The sequence below is a fragment of the Lepidochelys kempii genome, chromosome 3, assembly GCF_965140265.1.
Source record: "Lepidochelys kempii isolate rLepKem1 chromosome 3, rLepKem1.hap2, whole genome shotgun sequence".
Taxonomy (NCBI): domain Eukaryota; kingdom Metazoa; phylum Chordata; order Testudines; family Cheloniidae; genus Lepidochelys; species Lepidochelys kempii.
This window is the reverse complement of record NC_133258.1, coordinates 77,667,740-77,683,415: the sequence shown is the minus strand read 5'-3', so window position 1 is coordinate 77,683,415 and position 15,676 is coordinate 77,667,740. Positions and strand designations below refer to the sequence as shown.

General features: G+C 37.3%; 1 protein-coding gene across 5 annotated transcripts in view; it reads right to left on the bottom strand.

Moving 5' to 3' along the window:
- Nucleotides 1-1,971: 1,971 nt before the first annotated feature.
- GRIK2 (glutamate ionotropic receptor kainate type subunit 2) overlaps nucleotides 1,972-15,676 on the bottom strand; it is a 611,480-nt gene continuing 597,775 nt past the window's right edge. For 3 of the 5 annotated variants that reach the window (XM_073336872.1, XM_073336877.1, XM_073336873.1), the window contains 2 exons: nucleotides 15,049-15,226; nucleotides 13,954-14,908 (listed from right to left, as the gene is read on the bottom strand). In XM_073336872.1, coding sequence (XP_073192973.1) covers nucleotides 14,892-14,908; nucleotides 15,049-15,226 — 195 coding nt within the window. In that variant the 3' untranslated portion in view covers nucleotides 13,954-14,891. Of the gene's footprint in view, nucleotides 7,115-13,953; nucleotides 14,909-15,048; nucleotides 15,227-15,676 lie in introns of those variants that run through there. The other 2 variants (XM_073336874.1, XM_073336875.1) reach the window with 2 other exon arrangements.

Genomic DNA, 15,676 nt, shown 5'->3' with positions numbered 1-15,676 from the left:
TAGGTTCACATAAGGCTTAATGGATTTGAAAGCTTCCTGTCGCATGAGGTATTCATGTGGTCTGGAGAAAGCTGATTGAAGCGCCTTTTGAACCATTTGATTTTTGCAAACTTACATTTTTCCCTGGCAGGTCATTTACCTCATGGAGGTGACTTCAGCTGGCTGAGAGAGAAAAGTAGAAACATGCCCTGGAACATGGAGTGTTGGCAGTGGAACTTCTTCCTGAAGGCCAAACCTAAGTAATAATGGTTTGTAATGCGTGGTAATGGCACGAGGTAGCTGCTCCTTTGCAGATGACCAGAATGGCATGTTCTATGATGCAGGTTATGATGCAGGTTATGGGGTAACCTTGTCTTAGAAAGAGTGGCTATTAACATGGGCTGCTAGTTTCCGACCAGCCAGGACATAGTAATGTGAAATCCATTCAGGCAGCCATCTAGACACGGTACTCTTGGTAATCGTGGTCAAAGAATTTTGTTCAAATTAGAGTCCAATGAATTTATATTATATCAATCAAATGAATGAGCTTATAGATGTAGAAAGAATGTTGCCAGAATGATAGGTTCATGCCCTATTTTTGACATAACATTTTACAAAAAATGTGTTAATCAGTTTAGAAGTTAGTAGCTGCATGGAAATTAGGGCTAGACTCTACCTCAAATATGGAGACATGACTGATGACTATATAGCAATCACCTTCTGAGCCTTGTGTTTTTCATATAGAAGCAGCCCAAAATTTTGTCCATCTCCAAAGTTCTCCTACCTCTCTTCAGTTATGTATATAGCGGAATAAGTTTCTCATCACTACCAATATCCTTTTCCCCTTCCCATAAAACTCTTTAGGATGTGGCAGAGAAGGGGCTTTCCTTTCAATTGGGTAGATCTCTGTGAAGTCTGAGAACATACAGACTTTCAGACTTAAGGCCAGAAAGGACTGTCATAATCATCTGACCTCCTGCATGTCACACCACAGAACCTCACCCATCCACTTCTGCTATAAACCCATCACTTTTGGCTGAGTTATTGATGTCCTCAACTGTTGATTTAAAGACTTTAAGTTACAGCAAATTCACTATTTACGCTAGTTAAGACCATGCCAAACGCTGCAGAGGAAGGTAAACGCCCTCCCGACCCCCACCAGGGTCTCTGCCAATCTGACCTGGGGGAAAATTCCTTCCCAACCCCAAGTATGTCTACTATCTCAGAAAAGGAAAGGAAAGGAAGCATTTTGCATGGTGTAGGGCTTTCTTGAGTGTTACTGTCTATGCAGTCCTATTTGCAAGACAAGGTGTGTAGTGCCAGAGTGACACTAAATTTAAAAAGGGACCAGGCACAATAGGAAGAAGAAAATCTGGTAAATTCTGCCACCAGGCCAGGTGCATCAAGTGATAGACACCCTCTGAAAATACAGTTCACTTATCCCTACTCAAGAGGCCTTCTCTATTTTCTGCAGTTCTATCATTAGCAAAGAATTCCTTTGCACAACGGATTTAGTGCATACTTGTGGTATTGGAAAATTTGCTAGATTTGCTCAACAATTAGATGGATTTCAGCAAAGGAATGAAGCCAATTTTGGGTCAAGGTAAGAGAGGAGTTATTTCACTGCTTGTTTTCCAAACCTGAAATAAGTTAGGATGTGAGATTTGGACTAAGCTTCTGACAAGTTCTCAGTTTTATGTAATCTGAATTGGTTGGCCCATCCTTAAATGAGATAGAATGAGTAGTAAAACTGCTGTTAAGTAGATCAGTACATGAGGATCTATGTTACATAAGTTTTATTTCCGTTATGTTTTGGCTATTGTACCGTTATTCTGTAGGGTAATTCCCACTGATGTGTAAGTCAGAGTGATGGGTCCTGTCAATTGACTTTTTACTATAATTATTTGTATAATGCATTGGCCCCCCAGTTATGATCCAGGACCCTCAGAGTGTTAGACTGGCAGGCAATCAGATCAGTATCACTTCAAACAATTTAAAAAGGTCTTATTTTTATTATTTATCGCTCCGTAGAGGTGCATGGTGCTTCATATAACAAATAAAAGATAGATTCCCTGCCCACGAAGAGCGTACAATCTAGGCAAATACAAGAAAAACAGGAGGAAGAGATAGAGGCAGGGAACAGGAAGAAAAATAAAAAGAAGGACAATAAGATTACAGTCACATGAAAGGCTAGTGTATGTGCCCTTGGAGGTTACAAACAAGGGAGATGAGGTGTTCTGAGTAACATTGGTTTAACTGGAGCTACGGATTATAGGACAGCTTGAAGATATGGGTTTTGGGAAGAGATTTAAAAGGCGGAAAAGAAAGAGCTTAGTGGACACATCAGAAAGGTGTAGAGGACAGCATGAAGGAAGTAGGAAGAGGACACCAAGGAATTCATGCCCGAGAACAAACTAGATGACCATTGTGGACATTTCTGGACTCAAAAATATGAATCTATGACACAAGGCAAATTGTACCTGTAAACCTGAAGGCAGGCTTGAAGACAGAAATGCTAGTGTCATACTTTGGCCTCTATGTTTCGGTCATTGTACATTTAGCCGAATAAATTTACCATTTTTGGAGATTCTGGATGAAATCTTGGTCACATTGAAGTCAATGGGAATTTTGTCACTGATTTCAGTGTAGCAAGGATTTAACCCACTATATTTTGTGATGGGTCTCCTTTATCTGGGGATAAGGTGAAGTGGTCATGAGCTGCTCCATGATTGGCACATTTTTACCAGACTTAAGCATTATTCTGCAGAAATGATCCATATGGCATATGCCTCCTGTCTCTCTCGTTCTGTGCTATTATCTGGTTTGATACCTCTTTATTTTGTAAAATATCATGGCATTTTTCCCATTTCAAATTTATTTAGTTAGTTTCTTCCATTCTCCATCATGTCCTTCACATTCTGTCATATTATCCAGTCAACTTATTATTATTTTTTAAAAATCATTGAATGATGCTTCTTTGGAAGAAGTGAAAGGTGAACCTGAGAAGGGCAGGTTCTGATAAGTCCCCAGAAATTCAGGTGCAAACTTGAAGATTCGCCACTCCTGCATTAAGCTCTTCAGTTAAAAAAATTGGGCTGGAAACCTCACAAGAATAAAATCTCTCACAAAACTGCCGGCACTTTCTGGTTTCTTCCAGCCTGGGAATATTACAAGAGCAGTGTCTCTTGCACTAGTCAGAGTGGTAGCCGTGTTAGTCTGTATCAGCAAAAAGAACAAGGAGTACTTGTGGCATCCTCTAAATCTAAGAGACTTGTTAGTCTTTAAGGTGCTACAAGTACTCCTCGTTCTTCTTGCAGTAGTGTATCTTGGTATAATGAGCCAGATTGATGTAAATCAGCTTATCTCTAATGATTTCAGCTGAGGCCCAGGATTTCTACTTCCAGTCCTGCCCAAAACTAGATTCCTCATAAACACGTAGAGTTAAATATACTTTGTCATTTCTTTTTGTATCTAAATAGTTGCCTGTGCCCAACTAAAGGTTCTAAAGAAATGTGCTAAGAGGCAAATCTGAAGATTTCACACTTGGATCCTGGGAATCCTTAAAGATTGCAGACCTGTACATTAATTAAAGTTTAAAGAAAGGGAATGTCACCTGAAGAATTCATTTCTTATTTTTTTTTAATCATCCAGGTAGATCCTCATAGCTGAATTATAGCTGCTTTAAAACTCTTCTCTGGACTAACAATCAAGATCAGCCAGAGAAAAAGCAACCATCCCTTTCTGAGAAATCAATGGACATATTGATCTCTTGTATAAAAACCCCCACATAAAACAGCTGAACTGAGTAAAGTCTGACTGCATCTGCAAGAGCCAGATGCCCACTTAGCGTAAATAGGTGTAGCTCCATTGATTTTAACAGAGCTACAGAGCTATCACAACTTACACCAGCTGAGGATCTGGCCCTTGCCATTCGAAATGGTGTTTTCCCTCTCAGGATAGGGAACTGCATCCATAGTATTGATGGGAAAATGATCCATTGAGCTTTTGGGGATGTATAGCAATGCATGACATTTTCTGCTGCTTTGGGGACTACTGTGTGTGTTAGTCATTTTTTTATTTAAATTCTTTGATTCTCTAAAAACAAAAATCATTACCAGCTCACATCAATAAACATAAATGGGTGAGAGTATACATTCAAATTATGCCATTATCCCAGTGAGTCTGTTGAGCCATCCATTCTGGTCTTGATATTCAAATCTCCAATTACCAGTTATTTTGTATGCTTCTCTTGCCATTGAAGGCTGCATGTTCTCACTGAGATGCAAATTAATCCATATTGTTTTCAGTTTTAATATTCCCCATTCCTTAGGGGTTTTTGTCCCAAATGATATATATGGGGCATTTTCCTGCCTTTTCAGACTTACTGTGGCTCACATTAATGATAATGAGAATTACCCATGTGGATCAAGGGGAGAATGAAACTCCTGCTTATTTCAACATCCTTAAATGGAGAAAAAAAGGTTAGTCTGAATATAATACAACATTATGCTTTATGACTTTACAAATTTTATTGTAAATCATCAGTCAATGCAATAGCCAATATTTTACCATTCCAAACCATCATAATTAGGAGTTTCCATTGTCCTGTATGACAGTTACTTTTTTTTTCCTTTTTATTTAAAAATTGAACTTGTTTAAATGTGCATTATTTAACTATATATATTTTTTCAGAACCTTTGCTGAAGGTGTTTTTATTTTATTTTATGTTTTGTTTATTTTGACAAAAATAACCTGTTCTTTATACCACATCAATGGGATGAAACTCTCACAAGCAGAGATTTTATTTTCCTGATGCCTAGTCATGATGAAAATGGCCAGCTCAATGCATATGAAAATTTATGGGAATTGGATAGTATACCCAAAATCCCAAATAGCATATTATAACCCCTGCAATGTTGGTGATCTATATTATACTTTTGTACTGGAAAAGTGAAACGTTATAGAATAATTCTTTTGGATGATAACATAAAATTGTGCCTTGCGTAAACAACTATTCACTTTCCTCACCGATGACCGATTTCTTATTCCTTTAGTTCTAGAACTGTTTGTTATAGATTAAATAAATAAATAAATAAATAAAATAGCCAAAGAAAATGTTTTTTCCTGAACTAAAAAACCAAACATCTTTATAAACTTTGGTAGTAGGCATAACGTTCCTAGAATTATACGTTTTGCTGCATTTTCAGGATACAAATTTACAGGGTGCAAGATTTAACGTCAGTGGGGCAGTTTTTTTCAAAATGTTATGTCCTGAAACCCACTACAAGCAGGATGGGTAAATTAGGTTTGTACCAACTAAGGGCCTAACCCTGCAATAGGTGTCCATAGCAGGAGATGTACAGCAGTCCCAAAGAAGTCACTGGCTTATGCTCAGCAGCAAGTGTTTGTAGGATTGGGCCCTCAACTGAGATTGCTATAAGTAGCAGAACTGACACAAAGTACTGTACATACATTGCTCAAATCACACAGCAAAAAAACAAAACAACTAAAACTGACATAATTTTAATGCTTTTTTTTTTTAATTTTGTGCATTGGATTCAAACAGCAAACTGTGTGCACTTCAACTGTTATCACAATGTGGCCAAGAGTTTTGTGTCTTTTACCATTTACACACAATCGTTCATTACAGTAGGTTATCAGCCTAGTGGAAACCAGGAGTGTAGCATGGTAAGCAGTGCTGGTAGTGCACTTAGCTTTATTATCTAACTTGAAAATATTTCTCTTCTAAGATTCCTTTTTCTTGATAAAAATAGTTTTCACCAAACGTTGGTGATGCACACGCACTACCATTCATGCTTGGCATCACACCCCCGGCCAGAACGCATGTTCTTATTTTGTTGATAAAAAGTATTACAAAAATTTCCATACAAAAAACTATTTTCATAGAAATCTTGCATTTCCACAAATAAACCTGAACATTTTTTTGAAAAAAAAACTGCTCAAGAATTTTGTTCATTTAACACTGTGACCGTATTGATAAATGCAGTCCTCTTTAAAGTTCTCCACATTCACTTCTTTTAGGTGACCAATCCCCTTTTCACTATTAGCAAGAATTGCACAGGCTCCATTGAGTTCAATTAGTAGCAGGACCAAGGGTTTCACAACTCTTTTTGGCTAAAATACAGGCCTTCTATGTGCCAAATACACTTTATTTTTCTCTTTTACAATTAAAGAACAAAGTAATTGCTTACAGCTAAAGATTGTAAGATACATTTCTTTGTCAATTTTATGTCATCAAAAATTGGGTCAACTTTATGGTTTTCACACATCAAAATTCCAGCCCAAGTAAATTAAAAGGAAATTATTACTGCCTTTTTTACTGACATTTTTTTATTTTGATCATTGACACAGACACAGTCCAAAAGCAGGTTAGCATCCCCATTTTTATCCTATTCATGAGATTCAGATTTCCTTTGCTTTAAAACTCCTCCCATCCAGTAAGCTCATATCGCCTCTGCAGCTGGCAGTTACAGTTTGTAGATATAGGCCAGCAAATAGTAACTCTTCTATGCTTGAAAGTTCTCAAGAACATACTCTGTTTTGAGACATTACTGTTTGAAGACTCCTTCGGTGGTTAGTTACTATGTCAGACGTTTATTCTCCACCACCTGGCAACAGTTGAACTTCAAAAGGAACCTGCAATTTCTCACTAAGACTGCATTTGAAATCAGCCACAAAACTCACATGAAACATTCATTCATTCATAATGGTGGAACCCATGACAAACAGTGTAACCCCTGCATAACTTGGTTGATCCATGACGCTTGTGATTCGAGTCTGGCCATTGCAACTGCTTAGATCATTGAGTCTCTAGTTCATAGACACAGCGGCATGAGGTAACTCATTTTATTTTGCACAGGTTGCATATTTCCACAGGAAACATTCTCGCAAAGTTGTTTGAAAAAAAAGAAGACGACAGTTTGTGCTTGGGGTATTTGGCCTCCCAGCTCTATGCCATGGTTTCTTTACCTGGCAACCTTCTGTCATTAAACGTGTGCATGTTGATAACTTCTTCTGTTTTCACAATAACAGGGGCCTGTGGTTTGTGTTTTAACCGACGTTGACACTTCAGAGACATCCTCAGCTCCTCTACCATGGCACTACAGAAGGACCTCTATAGGGGGAAATTTAAGGATGAGGAGAAGAAGAAGAAGGAAGAAAGAAAAAAAAACAGTTGTAAGAAAATAAAGTTGCAATGTCTAGAAGCAGATTCACTCTTTTGGAACAGCCTTGTCAGTTTGCCATGTTTCAGCCTGCAGCTCATAACAAATTGCTGTCTTTTAAATATGCATCACATAATAATTAAAATGACTTATCAAGCTGTGATGGCTCATTGAAAATTTCACCTTGTCTCTACAATTATTTATCTGCCAACTAGTGTCTCGTGATGCACATTATATGTAAAGAGATTTCAGACAGATGCTCTGTTAGCATAGTTTAGCCTTACAGGTTAAAGTTTCAATGTACATGTTCGCTAAATACTCTGCAAATCTCCCTGCTTTATATTTTCAAAATAATGTATTTCAGTCCTATAAAATCTGAGTTGCTGCTTTTCAGAAACTTATAAATGTTTTGTGTAAAGTTAGCTTAAATTAACTTTAAATTAAATTTAAATAAGGCAGAACTTGAGGTCAACAGTCATGTCTGAAGTTAAATGGAAAACAAATACCCAATATCTTATTTTGCATCTCTTTAGCTTCAAATCTGCAATAGTCAGAAGAGCTGTTGTTCACAGAAGAATATTGTTCAGAGAAGAGGATTTGCAAGTAAAATAGTAGATTTAGTTTGAAACTGAGGTGCATAAACTCCTGAGAACAACCTGTTAGGTAGATGTTTACTGCATGTTCCCCATATGGGCTGGATCGTCAGAACCTTACTTATCTGTACAAAGAAGTAAGGCAACATAAGGCCCTCCTTACACACTTGCTCAGCAGCATTCAGACTTTGATCACAGCTGCTTAACCAATACTGCATTATGTGCAGGGAGGAAAGTGAAGATGGGAGGACCTTGGGTCTGAACTCTTCTCCTTCCCCACCCCTGCCACACTCTCAAGATCCAATAGTTCAGTCACATTGTGGGGAGTAAACTGTCCCATGAAGATGGGTGAAGTAACTTACTCCTCCTGAGAGCAAGGGGCCAGTGTGAGAGAAATTATGACTCTCTGAGCTCAGCAACATACTGCCCCTCATTCAAGACAGATTGCCAAATTACAATCTAGCCCTTTGTGGAGGTCATACGAGGTCACGTGAAACCCAGGTGGGACAAACCCTCCTAAAACAGATTCTTGAATTGTGTTAAGCAACTCCTAACCAGTATCTACTTTTATGTGATTTGTGATAGGTCAGCAGTGAATATTCACCTTGTTCACTTTTTCCTAGCCTCAGGGTTCTTGTTTGATTTGTAAATAACTCACTCTACATGAGTTCACAAGTTCTAAATGAAGCCTTACAATTCCTTTGAAATTTGGTTATTACTGCTGACTCTCAGTGCAGCAAGAGGGAAGTGTGCAGAACAGACCTAGATTAGAAATGGTCAAAGCAGAGATGGGCTGAGCTGTGTCCTTGGCTTTTGTTTTATTCCAGTGCCATAACAAGCTCATCAGAATAAAAAAATATATATTAACAAGTGAGCACAAATGAAAATATCTTTTCAAAATAAACCCAGGCCACAAAGTGGTAATAATTCAAGGAGCAATGATACGCTCCAACTTAAGCATATGTCTACTGTAAGGTTTACTTTTTCCTATTAAGAACAATTTTCTCCAAAAAATAGTGGTTGGTAGTACCCATGCACTACAATGTATTCTTGGGATTACACTTGTGACAGGAATCCTTGCTCTTATCTTCTGGATACAATTTATTACTACAATATTTTATGCACATGTTTTGTAAATTAGTGAATTTAGTGCTTGAGAAAGATATAAAGCCTTGGATACAAAAGGGGGATTTTCAATGGGAAACAGGGAGTTAGACGTCCAATTCCCAATGAAAGTCTAGAAAAGGTGGGCATTTAACTCCCACTTGTGCCTTGGAAAATCTACCCCAAAGCCCTCTCTTTATTCAAGAAAAAAGTAGTAACAGTGCAGTCTGACTCATCTGTCCCACCACCATGTTCCAGCCTTGTCCACGGAAGGAACATGTCCAAGGAAAATTCATGCTTCAGTTTAAGAGCTCACCTAAAATTTTCAAAATGGACCTAAGTGACTTAAGAGCCAAGTTCCTATTTTCAAAAGTGACTTAGGCAATTAGGAGCCTAAGTCTTATTGAAAGCCAATGGCATATAGTCTCTGAAGTGTTTAAATCACTTCTGAAAATAAGTATTAGTCTCCTACATCACTTTTGAAAATTTTATCGCTTAGTTTCTCTGGTAAGATGCTGAACAAGAGCTCTGAAAAGATTGGGGCTTTTATGGAATAGATTTCTGTCCCTCTACAGCTGGATTGAAACCACGAACGCACTGAGCATAGGTTACTAAAAATTTGGCAGAAAGTACCAACATTCAGTCACTATCACTGAATAGGATTCCAAAGGTGGTCAAGAGGTGAAAAGATGAACATTCTCATTGCCAATATCGTGGCACATAGCATTCTGAAAACAATATGAATTGGTGTTACAATGTCTTTGTTTTTGTCTTTTGCAAAAAGCAGCTAGGGTGTACTGGTGAAGTTGAACCTATGTTCTTAGAAATACTACATTTCTATTAGGGCTGTCAAGTGATTAAAAAAATTGATTGTGATTAATCATACTGTTAAGCAATAGAATACCAATTATTTAAATATTTTGGATGTTTTCTACATTTTCAAATATATTGATTTCAATTACAACACAGAATACAAAGTGTACAGTGTTCCCTTTATATTTATTTTGATTACAAGTATTTGCACTGTAAAAATGAAAAGTAGTATTTTTCAATTTACCTAATACAAGTACTGTAGTGCAATCTCTTTATCTTGAAAGTTGAATTTACAAATGTAGAATTATGTACCAAAAACCCTGCATTCAAAATAAAACCATGTAAAACTTTAGAGCCTGCAAGTCCACTCACTCCTGCTTCTTGTTCAGCCAATCACTCAGACAAATCACTCAGCTGCCCGCTTCTTCTCACCTGAAAGTGAAAACAGGCATTCTCATGGTACTGTTGTAGCCGGCGTCGCAAGATATTTACGTGCCAAATGCTAAAGATTCATATGTCCCTTCATGCTTCAACCACCATTCCAGGGCACAAGTGTCCATGCTGATGAGGGATTCTGCTCGATAACAATCCAAAGGAGTGTGGACCGACGCATGTTCATTTTCATCATCTGAGACAGATGCCACCAGCAGAAGGTTGATTTTCTTTTTTGGTGGTTCGGGTTCTGTAGTTTCCACATTGGAGCGTTGCTTTTTTAAGACTTCTGAAAGCATGCTTACATCTCGTTCCTCTTAGATTTTGGAAGGCACTTCAGATTCTTAAACCTTGGGTCAAGTGCTGTAGCTAGCTTTAGAAGTCTCACATTGGTAACTTCTTTGCATTTTGTCAACTCTGCAGTAAAAGTGTTCTTAAAATGAACATGTGCTGGGTCATCATCCGAGACTGCTACTACACAAAATATATGGCAGAATGAAGGTAAAACAGAGCAGGGGACATACAATTCTCCCCCAAGGAGTTCAATCACAAATGTAATTAACACATTTTTTTAATGAGCGTCATCAGCATGGAAGATTGTCCTCTGGAATGGTGGCCGAAGCATGAAGGGGTAAACGAATGTTTAGCATATCTGGCACATAAATACCTTGCAATGCAGACTACAAAAGTGCCATGAAAATGCATGTTCTCACTTTCTGGTGCCATTGTAAATAAGAGGAGGGCAGCATTATCTCCTGTAAATGAAAATAAATGTGTTTGTCTCAGCAATTGGCTGAACAAGAAGTAGAACTGAGTGTATTTGTAGGCTCTGCAGTTTTGCATTGTTTTGTTTTTGAGGGCAGTTATGTAACCAAAAAAAAATCTATATTTGTAAGTTGCACTTTCATAACAAAGAGATTGCACTACGGTACCTGTATGAGGTGAATTGAAAACTACTTTCCTTTGTTTATCATTTTTACAGTGCAAATGATTGTAATCAAAAATAATATATACTTTGATTTCAATTACAACACAGAATACAATATATATTAAAATGTAGAAAAAACATCCAAAATATTTACTAAATTTCAATTGGTATTCTATTATTTAATAGTGTGATTAAAATGGCAATGAATTGTAATTACTTTTTTTTTTTAGTTAATCGCGTGAGTTAACTGTGATTAATCGACAGCCCTAATTTCTACAATTGAATGTTTCCATCTGAAATGCTTTTAAAATATTGTTTGAGATGGCAATGATATATGTTGACCTCTCCCATTCCTACAACTAAACTCCTCATCCTGTTTCTTAATATACCGTGCTGTAAACCTCTAATATCTGTTGTCACACATACTTAGTGTACCAAATACTCACCAAAACCCAGATCTCAAGAAAAAGGGCCAACACATAAGACTCTAGGGCTTACTCCTAAATCTCAATATTTGTTAAAATGAGCTCCATAAAATGAAGATCATTTTAAAGTCTGACAGTTTTATGATGCAGATAATAAATTGGTCATGTCAATAATTACATTTAATCTAAGAGAATACATAGTATATACAAGTTTCTCCTGCCCTGAACTTTCAAATTAGTTTGTCTAAGTTCATGCAAACTTATCCCCATATGTTGTACTTAAAAGAGTTAAACATTATATTCACTGAAACGTAGAGCATTAACTTTTTAAAGCATTAACTTTTTTATGACAACTATATATTAAACATATTATGTGCCTGAAAATAATAAGAAGTTGCACTCCCAGAAAGTACTCTTTTTGTGACCAATCATTAAGAGAAACAGACACATTCTTCTTGTAAATTTAATTCTCTGCTAAAAGCATCTTTATAATTGATTCTCCACTTCAGGCTATATAAAAGTTCACAACTTGCACCTTTGATTTTCTTTGGTTGCAAAGTGGGTTCGAGGAAAAGAGGAAGAGGGCATTTTCCTATGTTGTGCAAAGTAACGTGCAGAACGGTTTACAAAGGATTACTCTCTGTTTGGCATTTCTTTAATTAAAAATTCTACCCTGATCCCTCTTAACTCCCACCAACTCATATTTTTCTGCCTACAGAAAATTCATTTTTTTTTTCAAAGAACTGTACATTGTTAGGTTACACCTTTGGGAGCAGTAACACATGGAGTAAGAAAGAAGCTATACACTGCTTTTTGTAATTGGTAGATTACACTATTTTCTGAGAGGATTTTAGAAGATGTAATCAAATGTTTTTCCCAATTTCAAATGTTTTTTCAAATTATATTATTGTTAGAAAATCTCCAAAGTTTGGCAAGATTGCAAGATGTATTTTAGAAATGCTTCTCCAGCTTGAAGATGAGCTCTTTGAATACATCCTGAACAATTTTTCAAAGATAATAACCTTTTGCCCCTTACTTACCTTCTGGACCTCAGGCATGTTACAAAAACATCCACAATTATTGAATTTTGGCTACCTCTAAGCCGTCTTGCTAAATGTAACCATAAGTAAATGTTGCCTGAAAGTCATTTTAGAGAGAATCAGATAGCAGATGATTTGAAAAAAAAGTTTAAAATTCTACACACATTCTCAGAGTTAAATGTAGTTACTATAGCAAAATTAATAATCAATATATAACATTGGGTGGGAAAGTACTGCATTTATAGTCAGAAGGTTAAAGTGTTCAAAATAAAGTTTTAATCAGCATTAGCGTTGTATGTCCTTCAGCCTCTGACACAAAGGGACTTTGCCAGAGCTCAGCTCCTTATGAAGTGTAAAGAATTAAGCTGTATCTACTTCACCCCATGTCACAGCTGCCAGCTCATATGGTTTCAGTATAATCATTTCTTACCATTGTTTACAATCTATGCAGACAGTTTGTGCCCATTCTGGAGCCTGAAATAATGTGGGTTTGCATACCCACAAGCATGAATACCAATGTTGGACAGTTTTTAATACAGTTTTCTTATATTGCTATATATCACGTGTAGAGGAAAAGAAATTAGAAACCACATTAATACTCCTCAGACCCAACATTATGAATCACTATAAATTTTGCTTCTAATGACTGTAAAAAGAGCAATAATTATTGCACCCATAAATATCAAAGCATGAGAGCACAAAGTCAATGCAGAAAATATATGCTTTAGATCAAGAAAAACAAATGGAAATAATGAACAAACCACCAGTACAAACATTGCCTGGAAACAAAATATTATGAAAAAAAGACAGAAATGGTATAGCTGTGTCTCAAATTCTGAATTAAACCAGCATTATTCTTTTTCTATTATTATTAAAGAAAAAGACTCAATGATTTGCTTTTTTATAAATCTGTCTCCTTTCTTCTTTGATGGAGTTAGTGTAAAATTGACTGTCGAAATCCAGTATGAAATAACAAGATTTACTCAGAAGTTCATTACCTCCAGCCTTGCATGTCAGATATTATTTGAAGCCTTGTTAAAATTTCTTAAAGCAGTAATGGCAGTAATCCTGCAGCTTATATCAGATGTTATGGGTCAATGTTCTAACATCTACTAGGACATATCAATCAAACTGGTTTTCATCTTGTAGAAGTTGGCTGAGAGTGGATTCATAGCCCTGCCCTGAGCCTCCTTTCTAATCAGTTTCTGCTTCCATATGCCACTTCCCCAAGGATTTTGAATGATGTATAGTGAGGACCTGTCATTCCAGTCTCTTATATGCAAAGACAAACACAAATCCTAGAAAAAATGTTTCCACAGGACAGATGCAATTACAGACATTGCAGCAACTAATGGAATATAAGAAACAAACTTATGAGGATGGGGTAGAAAGAGGGAAAATAAATTGCACTTTGAACCATTTCACTTTCAATTTATATTTAAAAACATATCTGCACCAATAATATTTTTAGAATGCTAGCAACCAATATACATTTGGACAAGAAGAGTTGACTTAAGGTCATATGTTCTCTAAAAATCGTGCATTAAAAATGGCATATTGTTATACAGAATTTTCCACTGTATACATTCTTGGTCCAGTGCAAGTGTAGCGTTCAAGTATTCTGCAAGCTAAGTATGAGAGCAATTAACTGCAGTATTCACAAATACACTTTCTATTTAAGGATAGCCAGCTCTTTTGCCAGATCATGGATCAGGATCTGAATTAAGTAGTTAGGATTTCAAATCAAAATCAGTGGGAGGTTTGAGCAGAGACTGAAAACAAAACAAGGCAAATGTAAAACGATCTGAGTCCATACGTTTCTTGTGGTGGTTGAGAAAGCTTTTCCTTCACCATAGTATTCATGAAGTCCTGACCAGTAGAATTATTCCAAGTGATAGACAGCTTGGTGGAGCTGGGGGAGGCGTCACTTTGAAACAGAGTTGAATGTTGATTGTGATAAAGAACTTTCTATCTATCTTGTGGAGAAAATCAATCAGAATCTGACTTGATTTCCCTCTCCCATAGTAACAAAACTATGCTGGGGATGACTAATACAACATCTTCTCTGCCTACAAGTTTCAACGAGTTGTGCTCACTGAGATTCTAGAGGTGCTGGATGAGTTTAGGCCCATGACCTACAAGATGATCCTTTTCCACTCATTACTGGTAAAATCAAGCAGAGCAATAGACCACTCTATTATAGATAGTTATTGTGTCCTAATGGGAGGGCAAGGTGCAACTTCCCTCAAATCGACAGAGTTTATGGTCATGTTCAATGAACTATTGCTTGATGACAACAATCTAGGCAGCTACTCTCCAGTCTCTAACCTTCCTTTTCTGGCATTGGTAAGTGTGAAACTTGCGGTGAAGTCTTCCGACTTCTTGGACCCCATTCAATCTGGTTTCCAACCTGTGTACGGCATGGAGACTGCATTAGTTCCCCTGGTTGATATCATCCTCCTAGCGATGCACAAACGTTTCTCATTGATGATTGCGTTTAGATCTATCAGCAGACTTTGATAGCACTGACCATGAGGTTTGCTAACTCACCTGTGGACCTAAGTTGGGGTGGATGGGATTGTACTTGTGTGGTTCCATTCTTCCTTCTCAGAGAGATCCCAGAGGACGGTACAGGGCAATTGATCATCAGCCCCGAGGGTTCTCTCTCATGCGGAAGTCCACAAGGTTTCATTCTGTCATCCTTCCTCTCAACATGTATGTGAGGCCACTGGGGGGAGATAATGAGACAATTTGGGCTGCAATGCCATCAACCTTAGATGACATACAGCCCTACATCTCTGTTTTGTCAAACCAGGATGGTGCAGGCTTTTGCACTTCCAGTGTCTGGCTGAAATAGGGGTGTGATTGAAGTTCAATCCAGAGAAGATAGCTGTTATAGTGGAAAAATAAAGGGAAGCATTTAGAAGATTGCCCTCATTATTGTAGGTTCTGTTCAACCTTGACAGTGAGATTTGCAGTCTCAGGGTTCTTCCAGTTTCCTGAGTGATCCTGTGTTTCCAGTGGCCAGGATTGTCATTTCTCTTTTGTGCTTGGGTAGATAGTGACAACAGTTTCTACCTGATGCAGACCTTGTCACAGTTATCCAGATCTTTGTGTCCTCCAGTCTGGATTATTGCAATCCATTCTATATGGGACTACTACTGTGGACAAGTCAGAA